The sequence below is a fragment of the Oncorhynchus kisutch genome, linkage group LG22 (genome assembly GCF_002021735.2).
Source record: "Oncorhynchus kisutch isolate 150728-3 linkage group LG22, Okis_V2, whole genome shotgun sequence".
Lineage (NCBI taxonomy): Eukaryota > Metazoa > Chordata > Actinopteri > Salmoniformes > Salmonidae > Oncorhynchus > Oncorhynchus kisutch.
Window position 1 is genome coordinate 37,382,545 of NC_034195.2, and position 22,410 is coordinate 37,404,954.

The 22,410-nt window shown below is 40.8% G+C and overlaps 1 protein-coding gene across 2 annotated transcripts in view; it reads left to right on the forward strand.

Annotated features, from left to right (window-relative positions):
• The window catches only part of LOC109887677 (pleckstrin homology domain-containing family G member 7-like), a 42,918-nt gene that overhangs the window by 18,587 nt on the left and 1,921 nt on the right, over positions 1–22,410 (forward strand). For both annotated transcript variants that reach the window (XM_031801163.1, XM_031801164.1), the window contains 13 exons: positions 3,770–3,888; positions 4,285–4,325; positions 4,857–4,955; positions 5,394–5,546; positions 8,337–8,432; positions 11,005–11,106; positions 11,440–11,553; positions 14,375–14,549; positions 17,259–17,374; positions 18,888–18,975; positions 19,080–19,159; positions 19,250–19,403; positions 22,292–22,389. In XM_031801163.1, coding sequence (XP_031657023.1) covers positions 3,770–3,888; positions 4,285–4,325; positions 4,857–4,955; positions 5,394–5,546; positions 8,337–8,432; positions 11,005–11,106; positions 11,440–11,553; positions 14,375–14,549; positions 17,259–17,374; positions 18,888–18,975; positions 19,080–19,159; positions 19,250–19,403; positions 22,292–22,389 — 1,435 coding nt within the window. The remainder of the gene's footprint in view (positions 1–3,769; positions 3,889–4,284; positions 4,326–4,856; positions 4,956–5,393; positions 5,547–8,336; positions 8,433–11,004; positions 11,107–11,439; positions 11,554–14,374; positions 14,550–17,258; positions 17,375–18,887; positions 18,976–19,079; positions 19,160–19,249; positions 19,404–22,291; positions 22,390–22,410) is intronic.

The window sequence follows — 22,410 nt, forward strand, 5'->3', positions numbered from 1 at the left end:
TATTTTCCTTTATTATTTTCTATCTCCCCCTTAATTGGAGTAAACTAGTGAACAACAACCTTAAGCTTCTACTTCCAGCTTATACATACTACAGTATATACAGTGGGGAGAACAAGTATTTGATACACTGCTGATTTTGCAGGTTTTCCTACTTACAAAGCATGTAGAAGTCTGTAATTTGTATCATAGGTACACTTCAACTGTGAGAGACGGAATCTAAAACAAAAATCCAGACAATCACATTGTATGATTTTTAAGTAATTAATTTGCATGACTTAAGTATTTGATACATCAGAAAAGCAGAACTTAATATTTGGTTCTCCCCACTGTACTTGTTCTCCCCACTGGACATGTTATGGGCACCGTCTATTTTACAATAGTTATTTTTTGTTTGTTTTTACTCCTGTCCTTCCTCTAACCTCAACCTCTCCCATCTATTTATTTCACAAACGTTCTGAACCTGTATACTTTTTATGGACACCGTATGTTTGGTTGTTATTAGTTGTTATTATTCCCAAGCTTCAGCTCCATTCAACCCCTCCCATCTTATCTGTTAACACCGTCCATATTGGATTTCTATTTGCCATATATTTTTTGACTTTGCTGTGATGTTTCACAAAAGTTCGGACCTTTCGATTCTCATAATTTCTACAGATTGTCAATAAAAAATTCTACGTATTATTATCAAAAAATTTGAAGTATTATTATATTATTGATCGATTGACTATGATCTTTCAGATCACCCAGTAGGGCTATCTGCAGAGTTAGCTACAGTTAAATGTTGCAATTCTTCAGCCATTCCTGGGACTGTGACCAAAAACAAGCTACATATGGACAATACCTAAACAAATTATTCTGTCTCTTCGCTGTAAACTCTGCAGAGCTGGGAGGGTTGCATCCTCCATATATATATCATTCTATTGGTTGAAAGAATTTGGGAGTTTGATTCTCCTTGTTTACTATCCGTTATGTTTGAGTGTTGCTTGTTTTTGTAATATTTGTCGATACATTTCTCAGGTCTTATGATTTGTTTTGTGTTGCTATCCAGATTGAATGTTATTACCCACGAGAATATGAAGTGCTAATATATACAGTGAAGGGAAAAAGTATTTGATCCCCTGCTGATTTTGTATGTTTGCCCACTGACAAAGAAATGATCAGTCAATCATTTTAATGGTAGGTTTATTTGAACAGTGAGAGACAGAATAACAACAAAAAAATACAGAAAAACGCATGTCAAAAATGTTATAAATTGATTTGCATTTTAATGAGGGAAATAAGTATTTGACCCCCACTCAATCATAAAGATTTCTGGCTCCCAGGTGTCTTTTATGCAGGTAACGAGCTGAGATTAGGAGCACACTCTTAAAGGGAGTGCTCCTAATCTCAGCTTGTTACCTGTATAAAAGACAGCTGTCCACAGAAGCAATCAATCAATCAGATTCCAAACTATCCATCATGGCCAAGACCAAAGAGCTCTCCAAGGATGTCAGGGACAAGATTGTAGACCTACACAAGGCTGGAATGGGCTACAAGACCATCGCCAAGCAGCTTGGTGAGAAGGTGACAATAGTTGGTGTGATTATTCGCAAATGGAAGAAACACAAAATAACTGTCAATCTCCCTCGGCCTGGGGCTCCATGCAAGATCTCACCTCGTGGAGTTGCAATGATCATGAGAACAGTGAGGAATCAGTCCAGAACTACACGGGAGGATCTTGTCAATGATCTAAATGCAGCTGGGACCACAGTTGGTAACACACTATGCCGTGAAGGACTGAAATCCTGCAGCGCCCGCAAGGTCCCCATGCTCAAGAAAACATACATACATGCCCGTCTGAAGTTTGCCAATGAACATCTGAATGATTCAGAGGACAACTGTGTGAAAGTGTTGTGGTCAGATGAGACCAAAATTGAGCTTTTTGGCATCAACTCAACGCGCCATGTTTGGAGGAGGAGGAGGAATGCTGCCTATGACCCCAAGAACCCCATCCCCACCATCAAACATGGAGATGGAAACATTATGCTTTTGGGGGGGGGGGGGGGGGTTCTGCTAAGGGGACAGGACAACTTCACCGCATAAAAGGGACGATGGACGGGGCCATGTACCGTCAAATCTTGGGTGAGAACCTCCTTCCCTCAGCCAGGGCATTGAAAATGGGTCGTGGATGGGTATTCCAGCATGACAATGACCCAAAACACACAGCCAAGGCAACAAAGGAGTGGCTCAAGAAGAAGCACATTAAGGTCCTGGAGTGGCCTAGCCAGTCTCCAGACCTTAATCCCATAGAAAAGGGGGGAGCTGAAGGTTCGAGTTGCCAAACGTCAGCCTCGAAACCTTAATAACTTGGAGAAGATCTGCAAAGAGGAGTGGGACAAAATCCCTCCTGAGATGTGTGCAAACCTGGTGGCCAACTGAGAAACGTCTGACCTCTGTGATTGCCAACAAGGGTTTTGCCACCAAGTACTAAGTCATGCTTTGCAGAGGAGTCAAATATTTATTTCCCTCATTAAAATGCAAATCCATTTATAACATTTTTGACATGTGTTTTTCTGGATTTTTTTGTTGTGGTTCTGTCTCTCACTGTTCAAATAAAACTACCATTACAATTATAGACTGATCATTTCTTTGTCAGTGGGCAAATGTACAAAATCAGCAGGGGATCAAATACTTTCTTCCCTCACTGTGGTGTAATTTACAGATATTGAATATTGCATTTTTATTTTAAGTCAATCTGCACTGCTGTGTTCAGTCCGCCGTCTTGGAATCAAACCTTTTTTAATTGTCATGACTTCCATCGCAGTAAGTTCTTCTCCTTGTTCGTTCGGCGGTCGATGTCACCAGTCTTCTAGCCATCACCGATCCACCTTTCATTTTCCAATTGTTTTGTCTTATTTTCCCACACACCTGGTTTACATTCCCTCATGACATTACGTGTATATAGCCCTCTGTTCCCCCCATGTCTGTGTGTGGAATTGATTGTTGTAAAGTGTATGTGCATTATAGACTGGTCTGCGACGGGTTTCAACCCATATTTTCTTGTTCTGGGTGCCGTTGGTTTTGCCTCATTAAACCGCTCCGGTTGTTACCCAGTTCTGCTCTCCTGCGCCTGACTTCCCTGCAGCCAGTCACACACCTCTTACATTAATGAAAATGTAAATCATTATTTAAATATGTTGGTAACCCGTTGTATAAAAGTGATAATGCCCGAGAAGCTGGTGTTTGGAGGATATATTGGCACGGATTGACAACCCTCGACTTCGTATCGGACTAACAACACCCGTGCCAATATATCTTCCAACCGCGGCTTCTCGGGCATTATCACTTAAATATAGGTCACTTTGACATACAGTATACCTCACACTTAAAATACAGTTTGTCACACTAGTTAGAAAGGCCTTTGACAAACAAAATAGATCATGTAAAATCAAATGTATATAGTATGTAGAAGCCTAGGTGTTGTTGTACATTAGTTTACTCCAATTAGGGGAGGGGTGATGGTAGGGTTAGGGGAAAATAATAAATAAGATAATTATTCTTTTATTTTTGTAATATTTCAAATAATAGACAATTACATTGATAGAAGCCACAATCTATCTTTAATATTAAAGCTGATCTACCCCCTACATTTTTTAAATAAATACTATGGGGCCTTATTGGTCTGTTTTGTATAGAGACCAGCTCTTATTGATCAGAATGGTCTAGAAATGGGCTGTTATTGGTCAGAATGTTCAAGAAACTGTCTCTCTCTTCGTACCCTGTTCCCAAGACTGCAGGAGAGGAGGCGGAGTTCTGTGGTGGTCAGTCTGCCTGGATTGGATGTTTCGCCGGGGGACCTGTTTGTGTCCAATGGGGTGGCAGACCTACTGAATCTCTCCAACTTTTCAGGTTAACACTGAAGCTGCTTTTTTGCACTTTATTGCTACATTTTTGTTAACAGCTTGTTGATTGCTTTTAAGACCAGATTGTAGGCCTACAGTGATCAGTGTTGTTTTTTATAGCTATTATTTTACAGTTACCTTGCTGTAAAATGCAAATTAATTACTTAAAAATCATACAATGTGATTTTCTGGATTTTTGTTGAAGTGTTGAAGTGTACATATGATAAAAATTACAGACCTCTAGATGCATTGTAAGTAGGAAAACCTGCAAAATCGTCAGTGTATCAAATACTTGTTCTCCCCACTGTATATCCTTTGGAGTGTGAACAATTTTTTTAACAGCAGACCTATAGAGCCATGCCTTTGTAGATAATCACAATACCACATTTCTCCATTTCCACAGACACCAAGAAACCCAGGTGGCCTTTCTCCAGACGTAGCACGGTATGTGTACTGTCTGTTTGTTGTTTTTCCCCTGCTGCTCACCCTAGCTAGCCTGCCACCGGTCAGTCTAGTTGTTTGTGGTTTGTTTGCTCGGGCGGTGAAGCTGCCAGTGTGCTCAGGCGATCTGCAATGGAATTAAGAACATTGTTCTCTGACCCACTTTTAATCACAGCATTAATTAATACGCTTTCCTCCCCTCTGTTCTCATGGCCTCCTGAGATTTCATAATGAGTCAACAACACTGAGCCAAACCGATTCAATCCAACTCAATTATTTAGTTAAATGTGTTTGGCCAGACGGATAGATAGATGAGCAAATATTTGCACAAACACTTTTGGTGTTTACTGTAGTTCACTGTTCCACTGTTCACTTCCATAAGTGCATGACACACATGTACACACTCACTCTTACAGTATACATACACACATTCACATTTTCACTTAGACAAACAGACACTCATACCTATAGTAGGAAAACCTGATTGATTGTCCAAGGAACATTTGACGTTGAGCCTGTATTTGTTCCTCTCAGACTAAAGGGAAGAGAACATGCTCTGCCTCTGATATTGAGAAATATCTCTCGACGGAACAGATTCAAGACTGGAGGGACACAGACTTCCAGAAGTACAAGGTGAGAAAGGCTATATGAACATATGATCCATGCTGAATAAGCCCATTTCCTCTAATAGGAAACTATAATAGGAAACTATAATATCTGCGTTGTAACTTGGCATCCAGTCATAATTGAGTCAGTGCTCCTAGGAATTAATTAAGGAACAATGAAGCCCCTGAAACATATAAATGACACAATGGACGGGAACAAGACTTTATTGTTGGCCTACGCACATAACAACCGTACACTTATAAACTCTAACTAGACAGCAGATGATAATAGACTTAAGTTACAGTATTGGGCATAGTAACAAGACACGCCACAGAATGCAGTCGCCTCGTACTTATGACCTCACTAGCCTAGCCGTGAGAGAACCACAATTAATCACCCCCCTTGTGTATTGTTCAAATAACATCTATCCAACCATCCCTCTGTCTGTCATTCTTCCATCTCCAGGATTGTTCTCTAGAGGAGTTCCTAAGGGACTGTGATTCGTCTCAGTTGAAGTCTGATAGTGACCCTCAGGACTACAAGAGACATGAAGCCATCTGGGAACTCTTCACCAGCGAGTGTGTTTACTTCCTGGATCAGCTCATGGTGCTCAAAGAGGTGACTTACTTGATATACGCCTCCTCACACACACACACACACACACACTTGTTGTGTATATGTACTGACATGTATGTGTAACTGATAGATGCACACACACACACACACTTGTTGTGTATATGTACTGACATGTATGTGTAACTGATAGATGCACACACACACTACATGTTCATGTTTTTAAATGTATGTAAATTGTTAAGTATTTTGTCTGTAATGTATTTTTCATTTATATGTCGGACCCCAGTAAGACTAGCTGTCGCCATTGGCATCGGCTAATGGGGATCCTAATAATCAAATCAAATCACACACCAGGGATTCCATTAGCCGGTAATAGCCGGCTTTTGTCCAATAAAAAAAATAATAGCCAAAAAATAAAATTGGCCGGCCAATTGTCGGGGAGAAGAAAAATATATATATAGCAAAATAATGCTTTTTAGCCTATTAATTGATGCAAACTGGTCATGCTTATCGGTCTATAGGTACATTTTCTAAATTTAGTGGAAATAAATTGCCGCGTGTGTATTTTCATTAGTCGTCATGTCTTATTTGTCACACACACACATACAGATACAGAGCCTTGTTTGAGCGGAAAATCTGTCACAGTGCGAGAGCTGCTGCTACAGCTCCTCAAACAGCTTGTTCATTTCTGAGTTAAACATGTGCTTTTATAAACCCAATCATTGCCCAACAATTCTAAATGCAGTCACATGTTTAAAAAAGTTTTGATAGCCATAATTAAAAAGAGCTAATATTTGTTTTTCTAAGCTGGTAATTGAAGCATGCCTCCCATTTGGCAACAATGGTAGGCAGGCTTCAGTTGATCACACAACACTTTGCAATTGTTTGAAACCTGAAAGTTTTACTTTATATTAATGAGGCATGTTTTACCTTGCTTCAAAGTAGCTTAGCCAAAATCCCACCATAGAAACTTGGAGGCAATTCTTTTATAAAGACTTCCATATGCAATTGAAACCAGTATCTCATGTTCATTTGGTTTTCAAATCAATTTTCTTTCATTTTCCAAAAGCCAAAGGCACAATCCTAGTCATATTAGCAACCAATGCTAGTTCTTGCATCTTTAGATCTCTGCAATTTCGACATTTCTAGGATATGTTCATCTCTGTCACATGAAACTGCCTGCATGTGCGGTGCGCTTCTGACAATGGTGTTTTTGTAACGGTTTTCGTCTGGTGAAGGAGAAGAGGAACAAAACGCAGCGTGGTAAGTGTCCATGATATATTTTAATGAAATATCACTGGACAAAGAAAACAAAAGGAACAAGAGAAATAAATGAAAACCGACACAGTCCCGTATGGAACAAACACTGACACGGAAAAATAATCAACCACAAAACACAGGTTGGAAAATGCTACCTAAGTATGATTCTCAATCAGAGACAACGAACGACACCTGCCTCTGATTGCGAACCATACCAGGCCAAACACATAACCACAACATAGAAAAAAGAACATAGACTACCCACCCCAACTCATGCTCTGACCATACTAAAACAAAGACATAACAAAGGAACTAAGGTCAGAACAGACAGTTTTCCCGCAAATTGCATTATGGAACGAACATTTGCACGTAGCCTACTGCGTTGTGAGCATTGCTGTGTTTATAATGTGAAGAAATAATTGTTTATTAACATTTTAAGCTAAACATTCTGATCTGTTGCATCGGGCTCTTGTTTTTTATGTATCCTAGGCCTACAGATTGTATGAATTTGGGATCTATAGTCCCACAACTGTCCCAGTCTGACACAGAATGACAAGCTGGTAAATAGAATAGGTCAACATTTCCACTATGGGTGATAATAGATTGACATTGGCTAGTGATTTTGTTTTGTTGGGTGGGGAAAAGTAAATGTTAACTTTTATTTTAATATCTTCAAAGTGCGCATCAGTTTTTTTTGTTACTACTTTCTTTTTATTTAGTTGTTCATTTTCTACTTTTTAACTGCATTGTTGGGAAAGGGCTCGTAAGTAATCATTTCACGGTAAAGTCTACACCTGTTGTATTCGGCGCATGTGACAAATAAAATGTGATTTAATTTAGAAGGACGCACGCCGCTGCATCCTCATGTTGCATGTTCTGTTAATATTAATGACCATAATCTAAATGTGATTACTGTCATTCTGAGCACCGGGGGTGGACGCCCTAATCGGGTTATGTTTCCAATGCATATGAGTACGGTAGATTTCTCAAATGTCCGGGAAATTTAAATACTGCCAGTCAAATGTCCAGCGCCACATTTTCCTAACGGAAACCCTGACACACACACGCACATATACACATTTAAATAGGAATGGCTCCGCAACAATGCCACCCAACACCTTGTGCTTTGTGAGGCTTTGTGAAGGCCAAGGTCATCTTGTGACGGTTCTTTTGACTTCAAACTGCCCCTTCTTAAAATATACTTTGTTGGAACTCTTTCTTCAGCTTTATTGTGATCAAATGTTACGTTGTCCTCTCTACTAGTCAATTGAATACAGCACAAACAAATCTAACCCCTCGAGTTTGTGTTTCTAATGTTGTTGTTTAAAAAAAATATATATAATATATTTGTGTGTGTTTTGTTTGTTTGTAATGTGTATTTGTTTATGTATTTGTTTGTGTTTCTAATGTGTTTGTAATGGTATTTCTAATGTATTTGTTTGTGTTTGTAATGTGTTTGTGTTTGTAATGTCTTTTTGGTTGTGTTTGTAATGTGTTTTTGGTTGTGTTTGTAATGTGTTTTTGGTTGTGTTTGTAATGTGTTTTTGGTTATGTTTGTAATGTGTTCCTCAGGTGTTTCTGGCCATGCTGACCAACCTGCAGATGAGGGACTGCCTGCATGACGTGGACTCCTGGAGGCTGTTTGCCAACCTCAATGAGCTGTGTCTGGTATGACAATATATATACATATATTACAATAGGTTGGATTAGATTAAAATATCTTTATTTGTTTGGCATGTTAAGAGTTTACAACATAATTAAAGCACAAAATATCCTTATTGTGTCCTATTATATTATAGCTAGTGTTCTATTTAGTGCTGTCGCCATGCCAACACACTGGTCACCCTCTAACACCACCCAGATCAGATTAGAACTGGTCCTGTACGGGTGCAGTGGGTGGAGTCTTCCATGCAGAACGATAAGATGATAGGGCCATGGCGTGCTATCATGGGGCAGTGAGGCAGTCACTAGTGTGTGGAAAGTAGGTATCCAGCTCTCGGAGGGATAACTGACCATGACAGTGAAGGGGTCAAAGGGGAATGTGCATTGTTTTGGTACTGGATCTTGGATGGGAGGTGGTTTACCACAAGCTATCCACATATCAAAATGAAATTCCAAAATAAATCACAAAACATCAAATCTTCAACATCATCTTACTCTAGGCTATATGTTAAAAGGTTTGAGTTTTCATAATATCACATCATCTGGTTATTTTACTGAAGAAAATAGAGAGCTGCAGGTGACTGAAGTAAGACATTGGAGGTTTGATTATCAGTCCTTGCTATCATACTCTATTTACAATACCCTCCGTAATTATTGGGACAGTGAAGCATTTTTTCTTCTTTTGGTTCTATATTTAAAAACCTTTTTTTTGTTAAATCAATCAATGACTGAGGTTAAAGTGCAGACTGTCAGCTTTCACAGAACCTTTTGTATATAGTCCCCCAATTTCGGGAACAACTTTCTCACACATTATTATTCACGATTCATTCAGGATTATCCGTAATCATAGTAGTATCCACATTAATGTAGAAGTGTCAGAAACATATTCTATTCTTATTGACAATGAAAGTGACTCAAAAGTTACACAATACATTATTTACCATTCATTTCTATTGGGCACAAAATAATCTGAAATACAATGAAAACAAACAGCAAATGCATCCAACAAATTTGATGTAGTCTTTGCGTGCTATGAATATGGGACCAAAATACACTGCTCAAAAAAATAAAGGGAACACTAAAATAACACATCCTAGATCTGAATGAATGAAATATTCTTATGAAATACTTTTTTCTTTACATAGTTGAATGTGCTGACAACAAAATCACACAAAAATTATCAATGGAAATCAAATTTATCAACCCATGGAGGTCTGGATTTGGAGTCACACTCAAAATTAAAGTGGAAAACCACACTACAGGCTGATCCAACTTTGATGTAATGTCCTCAAAACAAGTCAAAATAAGGCTCAGTAGTGTGTGTGGCCTCCACGTGCCTGTATGACCTCCCTACAACGCCTGGGCATGCTCCTGATGAGGTGGCGGATGGTCTCCTGAGGGATCTCCTCCCAGACCTGGACTAAAGCATCCACCAAGTCCTAGACAGTCTGTGGTGCAACGTGGCATTAGTGGATGGAGCGAGACATGATGTCCCAGATGTGCTCAATTGGATTCAGGTCTGGGGAACGGGCGGGCCAGTCCATAGCATCAATGCCTTCCTCTTGCAGGAACTGCTGACACACTACAGCCACATGAGGTCTAGCATAGTCTTGCATTAGGAGGAACCCAGGGCCAACCGCACCAGCATATGGTCTCACAAGGGGTCTGAGGATCTCATCTCGGTACCTAATGGCAGTCAGACTACCTCTGGTGAGCACATGGAGGGCTGTGCGGACCCCCAAAGAAATGCCACCCCACACCATGACTGACCCACCGCCAAACCGGTCATGCTGAAGGATGTTGCAGGCAGCAGAACATTCTCCACGGCGTCTCCAGACTCTGTCACGTGCTCAGTGTGAACCTGCTTTCATCTGTGAAGAGCACAGGGCGACAGTGGCGAATTTGCAAATCTTGATGTTCTCTGGCAAATGCCAAACGTCCTGCACGGTGTTGGTCTTGCCGCAGCTCGCATTGATGTGCCATCCTGGATGAGCTGCACTACCTGAGCCACTTATGTGGGTTGTAGACTCCATCTCATGCTACCACTAGAGTGAAAGCACCGCCAGCATTCAAAAGGGACCAAAACATCAGCCAGGAAGCATAGGAACTGAGAAGTAGTCTGTGGTTATCACCTGCAGAACCACTCCTTTATTGGGGGTGTCTTGCTAATTGCCTATAATTTCCACCTGTTGTCTATTCCATTTGCACAACAGCATGTGAAATGTATTGTCAATCAGTGTTGCTTCCTAAGTGGACAGTTTGATTTCACAGAAGTGTGATTGACTTGGAGTTACATTGTGTTGCTTAAGTGTTCCCTTTATTTTTTTGTGCAGTGTACTTAACTTTTTACTACTTTAATACACATAAGTTAATTAGTCTCAATACTTGTTCCCTTAAAATTGGGGCACTATGTACAACAAGTGCTGTAATTTCTAAACGATTCACCCGATATGGATGAAAATACCTTGTTTGATTTTAAATCCAAACTTCCAGAGAAAAGAGCCAAAATAATAACTGTATATGACTACACTGCAATAGTCATCATGTGGACTCTGTAATATGATGTGTTGTTCCCCAGGTGAGCTTTGGCTTCCTCACCAGTCTGCTGCGTGTCATCAAGGAGTCCTGGGAGATCCCTGTGGCAGGAGGTGGTCCCAACCTGCTGAAGCTTCTCACTAAGGTAGGTACAGCTGATACATGCACGCACACTTACTGTCTCTCTCTCTCTCTCTCTCTCTCACACACACTCAACAGCATCCTTACTTTTGATTAAATATTATAATAAATAACTAAATATTTAGAACAGAAGTGATCAGAAGCCTCAATATAAGCCACATCATTGTTTGAAAATGTGACCCACACAAACATGATATACTAGATGTACATCTCTTTATCTCCCTCCATGAAATGTACAATATGAATGCATATCTCAGTTGTTTTTCCTGTGGCCCAGCTTTCTGTGTCTCTCTCTATGCTAGCTAGATAAACACTACGTCTCTCTATCTGTCGGCAGGCATTCCGGGAGAGCATATGCCACTGTCTGCAGAAGTACTGCCTCAACTATTCCGCTGCACTATTTTATCTGGACAGCCTGAAGAACAGAGAGGACTTTGGCTCCTATGTTAAGGTACACTCTACTGTACTGCTGGCCGGAGCCGCCGAGCGCTGCTTATTTTGAAATGTAAATCAGGGTTGGTTGAGGCAAGGTCGCCCTGTGCTGGGGCTTGCTGACAATTTGGAACGTAACAATTTGACTTCTGCTATTGTGACTATTTATCTTTATTTTTTACAACCCTTCTGTTGTTTTTTTTACTCTCCACTGAGATCATTTTTCTTCCTCGACAACTTCACTTTCCCTCCTCCCCACCCGCTGTTCTATCTATATAATATGCTCTCTATTTCACTCTTACACCCTAACTCTGTCTTATTTCCTCCCAAACTCTTGCTCAATTGCTTTTTCTCTCAATATCAATATTTTTTTCTCAATATTGTCACACACACTTATCTACCTACTTACAGTACAGTACTCTCTCTCTCTCTCTGAACAGTAAACATTACACTATTCCAAAATAATAAAGACATTTTAAATGTCATATTATGTCTATATACAGTGTTGTAACGATGTGCAAATAGTTAAAGTACAAAAGGGAAAATACATCAACATAAATATGGGTTGTATTTACATTGGTGTTTGCTCTTCACTGGTTGCCCTTTTCTTGTGGCAACAGGTCACAAATCTTGCTGCTGTGATGGCACACTGGTATTTCACCCAATAGATATGGGACTTTATCAAAGTTGGATTTGTTTTCAAATTCTTTGTGGGTCTGTGTAATCTGAGTGAAATATGTGTCTCTATGGTCAGACATTTGGCAGGAGGTTAGGAAGTGCAGCTCAGTTTCCACCTCATTTTATGGGCAGTGTGCACATAGCCTGTCTTCTCTTGAGAGCCAGGACTGCATATGGCGGCTTTTCTCAATAGAGTCGATACAGAGTCAAAGCTTTCCTTAAGTTTGGGTCAGTCACAGTGGTCAGGTATTCTGCCACTGTGTACTCTGTGTAGGGCCAAATAGCTTTCTAGTTTGCTCTGTTTTTTTGTAAATTCTTTACAATGTGTCAAGTAGTTTTAGTTTTCTCATGATTTGGTTGGGTCTAATTGTGTTGCTGTCCTGGGGCTCTGTTTGTGTTTGTGAACAGAGCCCCAGAACCAGCTTTCTTAGGGGGCTCTTCTCCGGGTTAATTTCTCTGTAGGTGATGGCTTTGTTATCGAAGATTTGGGAATCGCTTCCTTTTAGGTGTTTGTAGAATTTAACGTCTCTTTTCTGGATTTTGATCATTAATGGGTATCGGCCTAATTCTGCTCTGCATGCATTACTTGGTGTTTTACGTTGTACACAGAGGATATTTTTGCAGAATTCTGCATGCAGTGTTTGTCTGATTTTTGTTAATTCTTGGTTGGTGAGCAGACCCCAGACTTCACAACCATGAAGGGCAATGGGTTCTATAACTGATTTAAGTATTTTTTTGCCAGATCGTAATTGGTATGTCAAATTTTATGTTCCTTTTGATGGCATAGAAGGCCCTTCTTCCCTTGTCTCGCAGATTGTTCATAGCTTTGTGGAAGTTAGCTTTGGCGCTGATATTTAGGCCGAGGTATGTATAGTTTTTTGTGTGCTCTAGGGCAGGGTTTCCCAAACTCGGTCCTCGGGACCCCAAGGAGTGCACCTCTTGGTTTTTGCCCTAGCACTACACAGCTGATTCAAATAATAAATTAATATTCCAGCTTTGATCATTTGAATCAACTGTGTAGTGTTAGGGCAAAAAAATACATTTGCAAATCTTGGGGTCCCAAGGACTGAGTTTGGGAAACAGTGCTCTAGGGTAACGGTGTCTAGATGGAATTTGAATTTGTGGTCCTGGCAACAGGACCTTTTTTGGAACACTATTATTTTTTACTTTTGACTGAGATTTACTGTCTGGGCCCAGGTCTGACAGAATCTGTGCAGAACTTCTAGGTGCTACTGTAGGCCCTCCTTGGTTGGGGACAAAAGCACCAGATCATCAGATTTCAGATTCTAGTAGAGTGAAGCCAACTGCTGCAGACTGTTCTAGGGCCCTCACCAATTTGTTGATATATAGGTTGAAGAGTGTAGTAAGCTGCATCCCTGTCTCACCCCATGGCCCTGTGGAAATAAATGTTTTTTTTTGTTGCCAATTATAACCACACACTTGTTGTTTGTGTACATGGATTTTATAATGCCATATGTTTTTCCCTCAATACTACTTTCCATAAATGTTTTATAGCAGACCCTCATGTCAAATTGAGTCAAAAGCGTTTTTGAAATCATCAAAGTATGAGAAGACTGCCTTTGTTTTGGTTTGTTAGTTTGTCATTTAGGGTGTGCGGGGTGAATACGTGGTCTGTCATACGGTAATTTGGTAAAAAGCCAATTTGACATTTGCTCAGTACATTGTTTTCACTGAGGAAATGTACGAGTCTGCTGTTAATGATAAAGCAGAGGATTTTCCCATGGCTGCTGTTGGTAGTTATTGGAGTCAAATTTGTTTCCACTTTTGTGGATTGGGGTGATCAGTCCTTGGTTCCAAATATTGTGGAAGATGCCAGAGTCAAGAATGATGTTAGAGTTTAAGTATAGCCAATTGGAATTTCTGGTCTGTATATTTTATAATTTCATTTAGGATACCATCAACACCACAGGCCTTTTTGGGTTGGAGGATTTGTATTTTGTCCTGTAGTTCGTTCAATGTAATTGGAGAATCCAGTGGGTTCTGGGACTGTAGTCTTTAATAGTTGATTATAAGATTTTTATTTCATCATGTATATGTTTTTCCTATTTGTTCTTTGTTATAGGGCCAAAAAGATTGGAGGTGGTTTATCGCTCTCTCACTCTATCACTCTATCACGCTCTCTCTCTCTTTCTCTCCTCTAGTGGTGTGAGAGGAACCAGGAGTGCCGGAGGCTGCAGTTGCGTGACCTGTTGGTGGCGCCGTTGCAGCGTCTGACCCGCTACCCCCTGCTGCTGAAGAACGTTGGGAAGAGGAGCCGGACGGAGGAGGAGGAGAACGCCCTGCAGAGCGTGGTGGAGCAGGTGGACACCTCCATATGTGAGCATCCCCCTTCCTTCACCCACTTCACTGGAACACTGTATTGTAGAACCTCATATCACTACACAGGCTGCTGTATCCTATCTCCTATTTGCCTGGCCTTGAACAGATGCATCTAGCGAGGCTCTTTGATGTTATCAACACCATGCCTCGATAATGAAGGGGGCTGTGCTTTTATACAGGTTGGTTCTCTTCTGTGTCTCTCAAAGAGTTCTATTTTTCTATGTAGGAAACAGCATACCTGCCATTCAGGTTATCAGGTCTTCGGAACTCTTGGGGTTTTCCTGACAGTGCTGTGCTTTTGACAGTCACTTACACATATCTCCTGGCTTAAAGGACGACTGCACTTCCTGATTTGGACTTGTTTTGAAGATTTCTCATGAAGAAACGCAAGCTGCCATTACTGAAGCCAAATGAGAGTTGTCTTCGGGGTGTGGTTTGATGTGGGTGTTATTTTTGCATATCGTGCCCTGGCAGGTACTGTTGTTTGTCTCTCCTGAGTCACCGTAGCTCTTCCAAGCTGTCAAACTATCGTAAATAAAGCAAAAGCTAAATGCTGTTTACCAGTGGCCAAAATCACTAGCTAGCTAGATAGGTTCCAACTCTGTGTTTGTCAATAAAGCTAGCACGAAGTAGCTTGCAGGCACATTGAGCAGCCAGGACCAAATTAGCTTATCAAGTCACTGCACTGGCGAGTGACAACGTGTGTGCTTCTGTGCCCCCCCCAAAAAACAACGTTCTCACTATTTATTACCAGAGTGTGCACCTTTCTATCAGTGTTTTATAGGGAATCATGTTACAAAACAGGTTGCGGGGGGACACAAGATGCTCGCAAATGGGTTTTGGAATATTGATAAGTTGCAGTTGGGATACCAGTGCGCTCTGATTGTCTCAATTCTCATTTTGCCCAAAAAAGTGGCAGACGCGTGTTTGTCACTATCAAACACATCAGTGTGTGGCCACTCCATTAAGGGCTTAGGTCCAAGGGTAATTCCAACATAAAATTGGCAACATGTTATCTTATGTAAACAAGTCTGAGGTGCTGAGTAATGGGCAGATCTGTCTCACTGTCTGGAGGTTCTGGCTGCTATGATTTGATAGAGCTCGCACAGCTGATAGAGCACAATCAGCACAGCTGATTCTCCCGTGTTAGTGGGCACTGTGTATCCATAGACAACTGTCCAGTAAGTCGTGACGAACTCACAAAACTCCGTTTTGGACGAGACTGACTTCATTACCAATTATCCTATTTACACTTTGTAGCCAATTCTGACACTATAATGAATGTTTCTGACTCATATCAATGCTACATAGACTGTTTAAAACCAGAGAAGTTGGTTCTAAGGGTGTGGGGGGTGTTTAGAGGAAAAGGTGTGCACAACAATGGAGCGTTACAGATCACACCCATGTTGCGACACACAGTGAACTGTTGTCATCGTTTAATGATATCTGTATCAAGAACTTTGAGATGCAACATCAGAGATACTATTTCAAATTGATTTGTTTCATTGCCAATACCAGACAAATTGATTTGTTTCATTGCCAATACCAGACAAATTGATTTGTTTCATTGCCAATACCAGACAAATTGATTTGTTTCATTGCCAATACCAGACAAATTGATTTGTTTCATTGCCAATACCAGACAAATTGATTTGTTTCATTGCCAATACCAGACAAATTGTTTTGTTTCATTGCCAATACCAGACAAATTGATTTGTTTCATTGCCAATACCAGACAAATTGTTTTGTTTCATTGCCAATACCAGACAAATTGTTTTGTTTCATTGCCAATACCAGACAAATTGATTGTTCAATTAAAAATGCAGCTGAAAATGTTAAAGTAGAACTAATTTATTAAACTAATACGAAGTTACAAAAATAATATTAATTGAACCTGATGACAAGGAAGTGACATCCTTGTCATCGATTTCTGTGTGTTCTAAAGCCAGATATAAGCCAGCCAGAATTGATGTTCCTAACTAGTTTGTGAACTGCTCACAACCAAACATTTGAGGGCTAGATTCAATCAGATTGACATCCCCATAGTTTTGTTTTGGCGATGTCGGAGGTGGAACTGCTTTAAATTTCGTGCACATCAACTGAGGTAAACTATATGCATTCCGGTGGAAGTCCATTATTTTCAATGGGGGCCAATCCGTACCGCTGTGATCTTTCAAACTTGTACATGGCTTTGCCATGCATTATCAGAAAAGCAGGTGTGTAATTATTTTCATTGCGATGGGAAGCATGGATTACGATGATTACGTAAAATGTACCATACTTCAATGTAATGATGAAGCCTGTGTGCACGCGGCATTAGAGCTATAAAATCCACTAAGGTCTCTGCGTTACCTTATCACAGACACTGCCATTGGATGCAACGAAACCACACCTGACTATAATCCGACCAATCCTATGCAGCCGCATTAAAAGTTAAAAAACTTGAATTAGATTGATATGAGCTATAAATCCCCCATCCAAATTAACATTTGAGAGTCATTATTCCTATGATCGATAGAGCCTACACTTTCTACCTCTATTTTGAATTTCTTACGCAGTAGGGATAATAACACGAGCAGCCGCATACCAATATGTCAGTTCACACCACTCCAACACCGCCAAAACTTCTCCTATGCTTTTTGACCAGGGTGATGACCTTGTCATTCACACACACTCCTCCCCCTCTGTGTGTGTGTGTGTGAGCAGGTGATCTGGAGGGGAAGGTGAAATGGCTGGACAACTACCAGAAGGTGAAACAGCTAAGAGATTCCTTGGTGTGGCTGCCAGTGTGGGAGAGAGACAAGCAGGCCTTCGTCCCTGAGGTAAGGCTGCTTTCACTATACTGGGAGAGTTGAGCTTTGAATACCAAACTTGGTTTTCACAAATGCAGAATAGAATAGAACTTACTCAATTGACTTAATCATCTTGGTTCCTGGAGGAACATAGGGCTTGTACTAAAGTTTCACTATTGTCAGTCTTAGGCTGCTTTGTTTGCCTCTTGCCATGACAAGTGGATCTTCTTGAGATCTGAATAGAATAGACCATATGGTTAACGTTTCTTACACACGTCAGATACGACAATAACTTAGCTGCATCTTAGATCTGAGATCATAGCACTGATGTAAAGGAAAGAGAAAGCTGTCTAAAGCTTCTTAGTGGGGGTTTTCAGACAAGGATCAAATGATACCTAACATCAGGATCCGCAAAGCTAGACAGACACACAGATAAGATATTACAGTGTGATATTTAAGTGAAAATGCCTGAGAAGCCAGTGTTTGGAGGATGTATTGAAATGGGTGTTGTTAGGCCCAAGACCAAGTCTAGGGCCGGCAAATCATACCAATATATCCTCCAAACACTGGCTTCTCGGGCAATATCACTTTTATACAACAGGTTACCAACATATTCAAATAATGATTGAATGAATGACATATTTTCATTAAAAACGTTATTGTGATGAATTTGTTCATACTATTTCATCCTTCCACAAGATATAGTCCCAAAACAAATCTAGGGTTGCTACCCAAGCCATCTGCTTGTTCGTTCTATTGGTTTGGTTGCCAGAGACGCGACCCAGTCGTTCAGTCTTTTTGTTCTGAATCTATGGACGTCGTTTGTTCTAAATGTTCCATTGCCATACTGGCTGGCAACGTTCTTATCCCTTGCTTTCTAGCTAGCCAACTACGGCTAACTTACAGTCATGTCAAAAAGCCAGAATAACAGCAAAGTAGCTGTATTTGCATTTGTTTAAGCTGTTTTCTATTGAGATTTATTTAGATACATCCATAACAATAAGCTAATGAGACACAATTTTGCCTGGCATGTGCTCTCTCATCAATACACTGTTGTTCAGAGGAGCTAGCCAACAACATAGCTAACACAAAACTGAAATCTGTCTCATCCCAACACGTTCATTACTATGGGAAAGCTGGAGATCAAATTTGAATCTTGAAACAATGTTGCAAATGTCGGAGACACAGACGGCAAGGTTTACACAAATCTCTGCTGTTGAAAACTACATGTTAGTCTCAAAGAAATGAGAGATAATGTCTTGATGCTTTTTTATAGTGGAGGTCAAGTATATAAGTTGCCTGGCTGGGCTGATGAGACAGTGGATTGCTCATTCAGATGGAACAGAGTAAATAGGCATTTTAAAGTCATAGATTTAGCCGTAACTTATGGAATAGATACAGGCTGGATACAGGCTTTTAACCAATCAGCATTCAGGATTAGACCCACCGTTGAATACACTGACACCACATACAGTATGAACTTATAAGAACGCAAACAAATTTCCCACAACATAACCACAGCCCTTCCTTTGGCTACAAACAGAATCTGAAGCATCTCCTAAAGTCTGCCTCCCTCGAAAACCTCATCTCTCATCGGAGCCTGCTGCACAAGGGCAAACTAGTGCTTACAGGTCAGTGACACACAGAGTAATTAGACCAGACTAATTAAAATAGTTTGTACTGTAGTTCTACATGTACAAACTAAGTTCTATGTCATCTCTATATGTGATTCTAGAGAATGGCAAGCTGCAGAATGTGTACCTGTTTCTGTTTGACGAGTTCCTCCTCATCACCAAGATCAAGAGGAACAAAAAGGTGCTACCAATATCTGATTTGTTGCATATACTTATACTCCTTATTTCTTTACTTACTTCCGAATTCTCTCTTTCTCCCTCCCCCCTCCAGAAGTCCACAGGTCCTGAACAGAGTCCCCACCGTCCACCTCAGAACCAGGAGTTGGACCAGTTGCTGAAGGAGGGCTGTACCTTCACAGTCCTGGATCAGCCCGTCTCGCTGGACCGCCTCCAGCTCAAGAACATAGACCAACTCAACGCAGCAGGTGGGGAAGGATCAACACCTCAATGATACTGTGTCTTCGGAAAGAATTCAGACCCTTGACTTTTTCTACATTTTTTTCAGGCTACAGCCTGAAATTTTCCATGGGAAGTTAAGCCCTGGAATTTGGGGGAATTTTACTTAAATTCATCAAAAAGTTATCTTATAACACTGAACCTTTTTTGTGGGATACACATAAGGCACACAACTACACTGTCTGAGCCAAGGACTACATGCTTTCTGGTAAGTTTTGATTACAATACTGGGTGGGTTGAATACATTTTATATGACATACATGCTTTAGTAAAAAGTAGCCTACAGCAGAGTGTTTAAATAAGTTCTAACTTGTTAACAGTTTCTGCTAGTTAGTTTTTGCTACCATGTGGGTTTTAGCTTGCTTGAGCCTGCTAACTGAGTGTTAATTCACCTGTTTCCATACATGTTTCATTTTAAAACATTTATCTTACAAGGAGTTGTTTAATCTAACTGCTTAACTATTTATCTGTACATGGAATTGTATTTGTGTTTTTTTTACTCATTTTTTCTAATCTTTACAGGAAAATGTCATGGGCACTATCTGATGTGTGGAGACATTTCACTGCAGCTAATGTAGAAGGAAAAGCTGTGTACATTTGCAAATACTGTGCCAAATCATATGTGAAGAAGGCAACAAAGATGCAGAATTATCTGGCCAAGTGCATAAAGGTCCCTCAGCACTCACAACAAGCAACCTCTGACAAAAGTCCTTCTACTTCTATTCGAGGTGAAAAGGATGAATTAGACACCTTATCGACAGCATCAGCTCATGGTCTTCCTGGAACCAGAAGTATTTTTTTTACTCAATGGAGGAACGTAGTCAGAGAAATGCTGCTGAATGTCTTGCTCGAGCTTTGTATGCAACTGGTTCACCTCTGATGATCACAGCAATATGTACTGGAAGAGATTTCTGAATGTTCTTCGCCCAGCATACACCCCTCCAACCAGACATGCTTTATCTACTCATTTGCTGGATGTAGAGTTCAACAGAGTTCAAGTGAAGGTCAAGCAAATCATAGAGGAAGCAGACTGTAGTGCAAACATCTCTGATGGGTGGTCGAATGTTTGTGGGCAAGGAATAATTAACTACATCATCTCCACCCCTTAACCAGTATTCTACAAGAGCACAGACACAAGGGACAACAGACACACCGGTCTCTACATTGCAGATGAGCTGAAGACAGTCATCAATGACCTTGGACCACAGAAGGTATTTGCACTGGTTACAGACAATGCTGCGAACATGATGGTTGCTTAGTCTAAAGTGGAGTCCAACCCTCACATCACACCCATTGGCTGTGCTGCTCATGCATTGAATCTGCCCCTCAAAGACATCATGCCACTGAAAACAATGGATACACTCTACAAGAGAGCCAAAGAAATGGTTAGGTATGTGAAAGGTCATCAAGTTATAGCAGCAATATACCTCACCAAGCAAAGTGAGAAGAATAAGAGCACCACATTGAAGCTGCCCAGCAACACTTGTTGGGGTGGTGTTGTCATCATGTTTGACAGTCTCCTGGAGGGGAAGGAGTCGCTCCAAGAAATGGCCACATCACAGTCTGCTAATATGGACAGCCCCATCAATAGGATCCTCCTGGATGATGTATTTTGGGAGTGGTAAGCAGCCTGAAACCTATAGCAGTAGCCATTGCACAGATTGGCCATCCTGTCTGATGTTCAGACTTTGCTTGCCTGCCTTGCCCACTTCAACGTTGTTCCAAGCAGAGGAAACTACAGTTCTGAAATACATCAAAAAGCGTTGACTTCTGCCTGAAGCCCATACACGCCCATACACGCCGCAGCGTACATGTTGGACCCCAAGTATGCTGGCAAGAGCATCCTATCTGGTGCAGAGATCAACAAGGCCTATAGTGTCATCACGACCGTGTCTCGCCACCTTGGCCTGGATGAGGGCAAGGTTCTTGGCAGTCTGGCAAAGTACACTTCTAAGCAAGGGCTTTGGGATGGAGATGCAATATGGCAGTCGTGCCAACATATCTCATCAGCCACCTGGTGGAAGGGACTTTGTGGGTCTGAGGCTCTTTCCTCTGTTGCCTCCATCATCCTCCAAATCCCACCAACATCAGCCGCCTCAGAGCACAACTGGTCCTTGTTTGGAAACACACACACCAAAGCACGCAACAGGCTGACCAATACAAGGGTTGAAAAATTGGTGGCCATCCGGGCAAATTTGAGGCTTTTTTAGCCTGACAATGAGCCATCCTCAACAAGGTTGGAAAGTGACAGTGAAGATGAGGCCTCAGATTCTAATGTTCAAGAGGTGGACATTGATGAGGTCCAGGGAGAAGACATGGAAGCCTGAGAGGAAGACAACCAAAGCTTTAGTTTCTAGACAATTTTTTTCTATTGGAAGGATTAAATCAATTGCAATTATGTCTACTTATGGGTAAAATGATAAAATGTTGTTTCTGTCTCCATATGATATGGTAAATATATTCAATGCAAAAAAACATTACATTTAAATGGTATTAATTTGCATATATTCCCACGGAAAGTTTCCACCTCTGAATATTCCCCAAAATGTGCAACCCTACACACGTACACATGGATTTTAGCTAATGGGGATTCATAATAAATACAAATCGAAACAGCAGATTGCAGTATCAGTCCTGAGTTGTTTGTTCAGTACTTTCTTTTGTACTACTGTGTCGTTAATGAATACAAACCAGTTCTCTTGTTTATGAACAAAATGGAAGCAAACGGGCTAAAACAGGAAGGTACCAACTGAGCTGATCCAACAACAAATGCTTGTTTTCATTTTCTGCTAGAATTTTTTTGTTGCTACGTTTTCAAAGGTGTGAACTAAAGAATGTTTTATCCTTCTCTTCTCAGCTTCAGGACTACCCCAATCCTTCATCATCATGCACCAGAACCGCTACCAGCAGTGTATCGCTGCCTTCATCCTACAAGCTCCAACCGAGGCCGTCAAGGTACAGTAAGAGCAGTCTGAC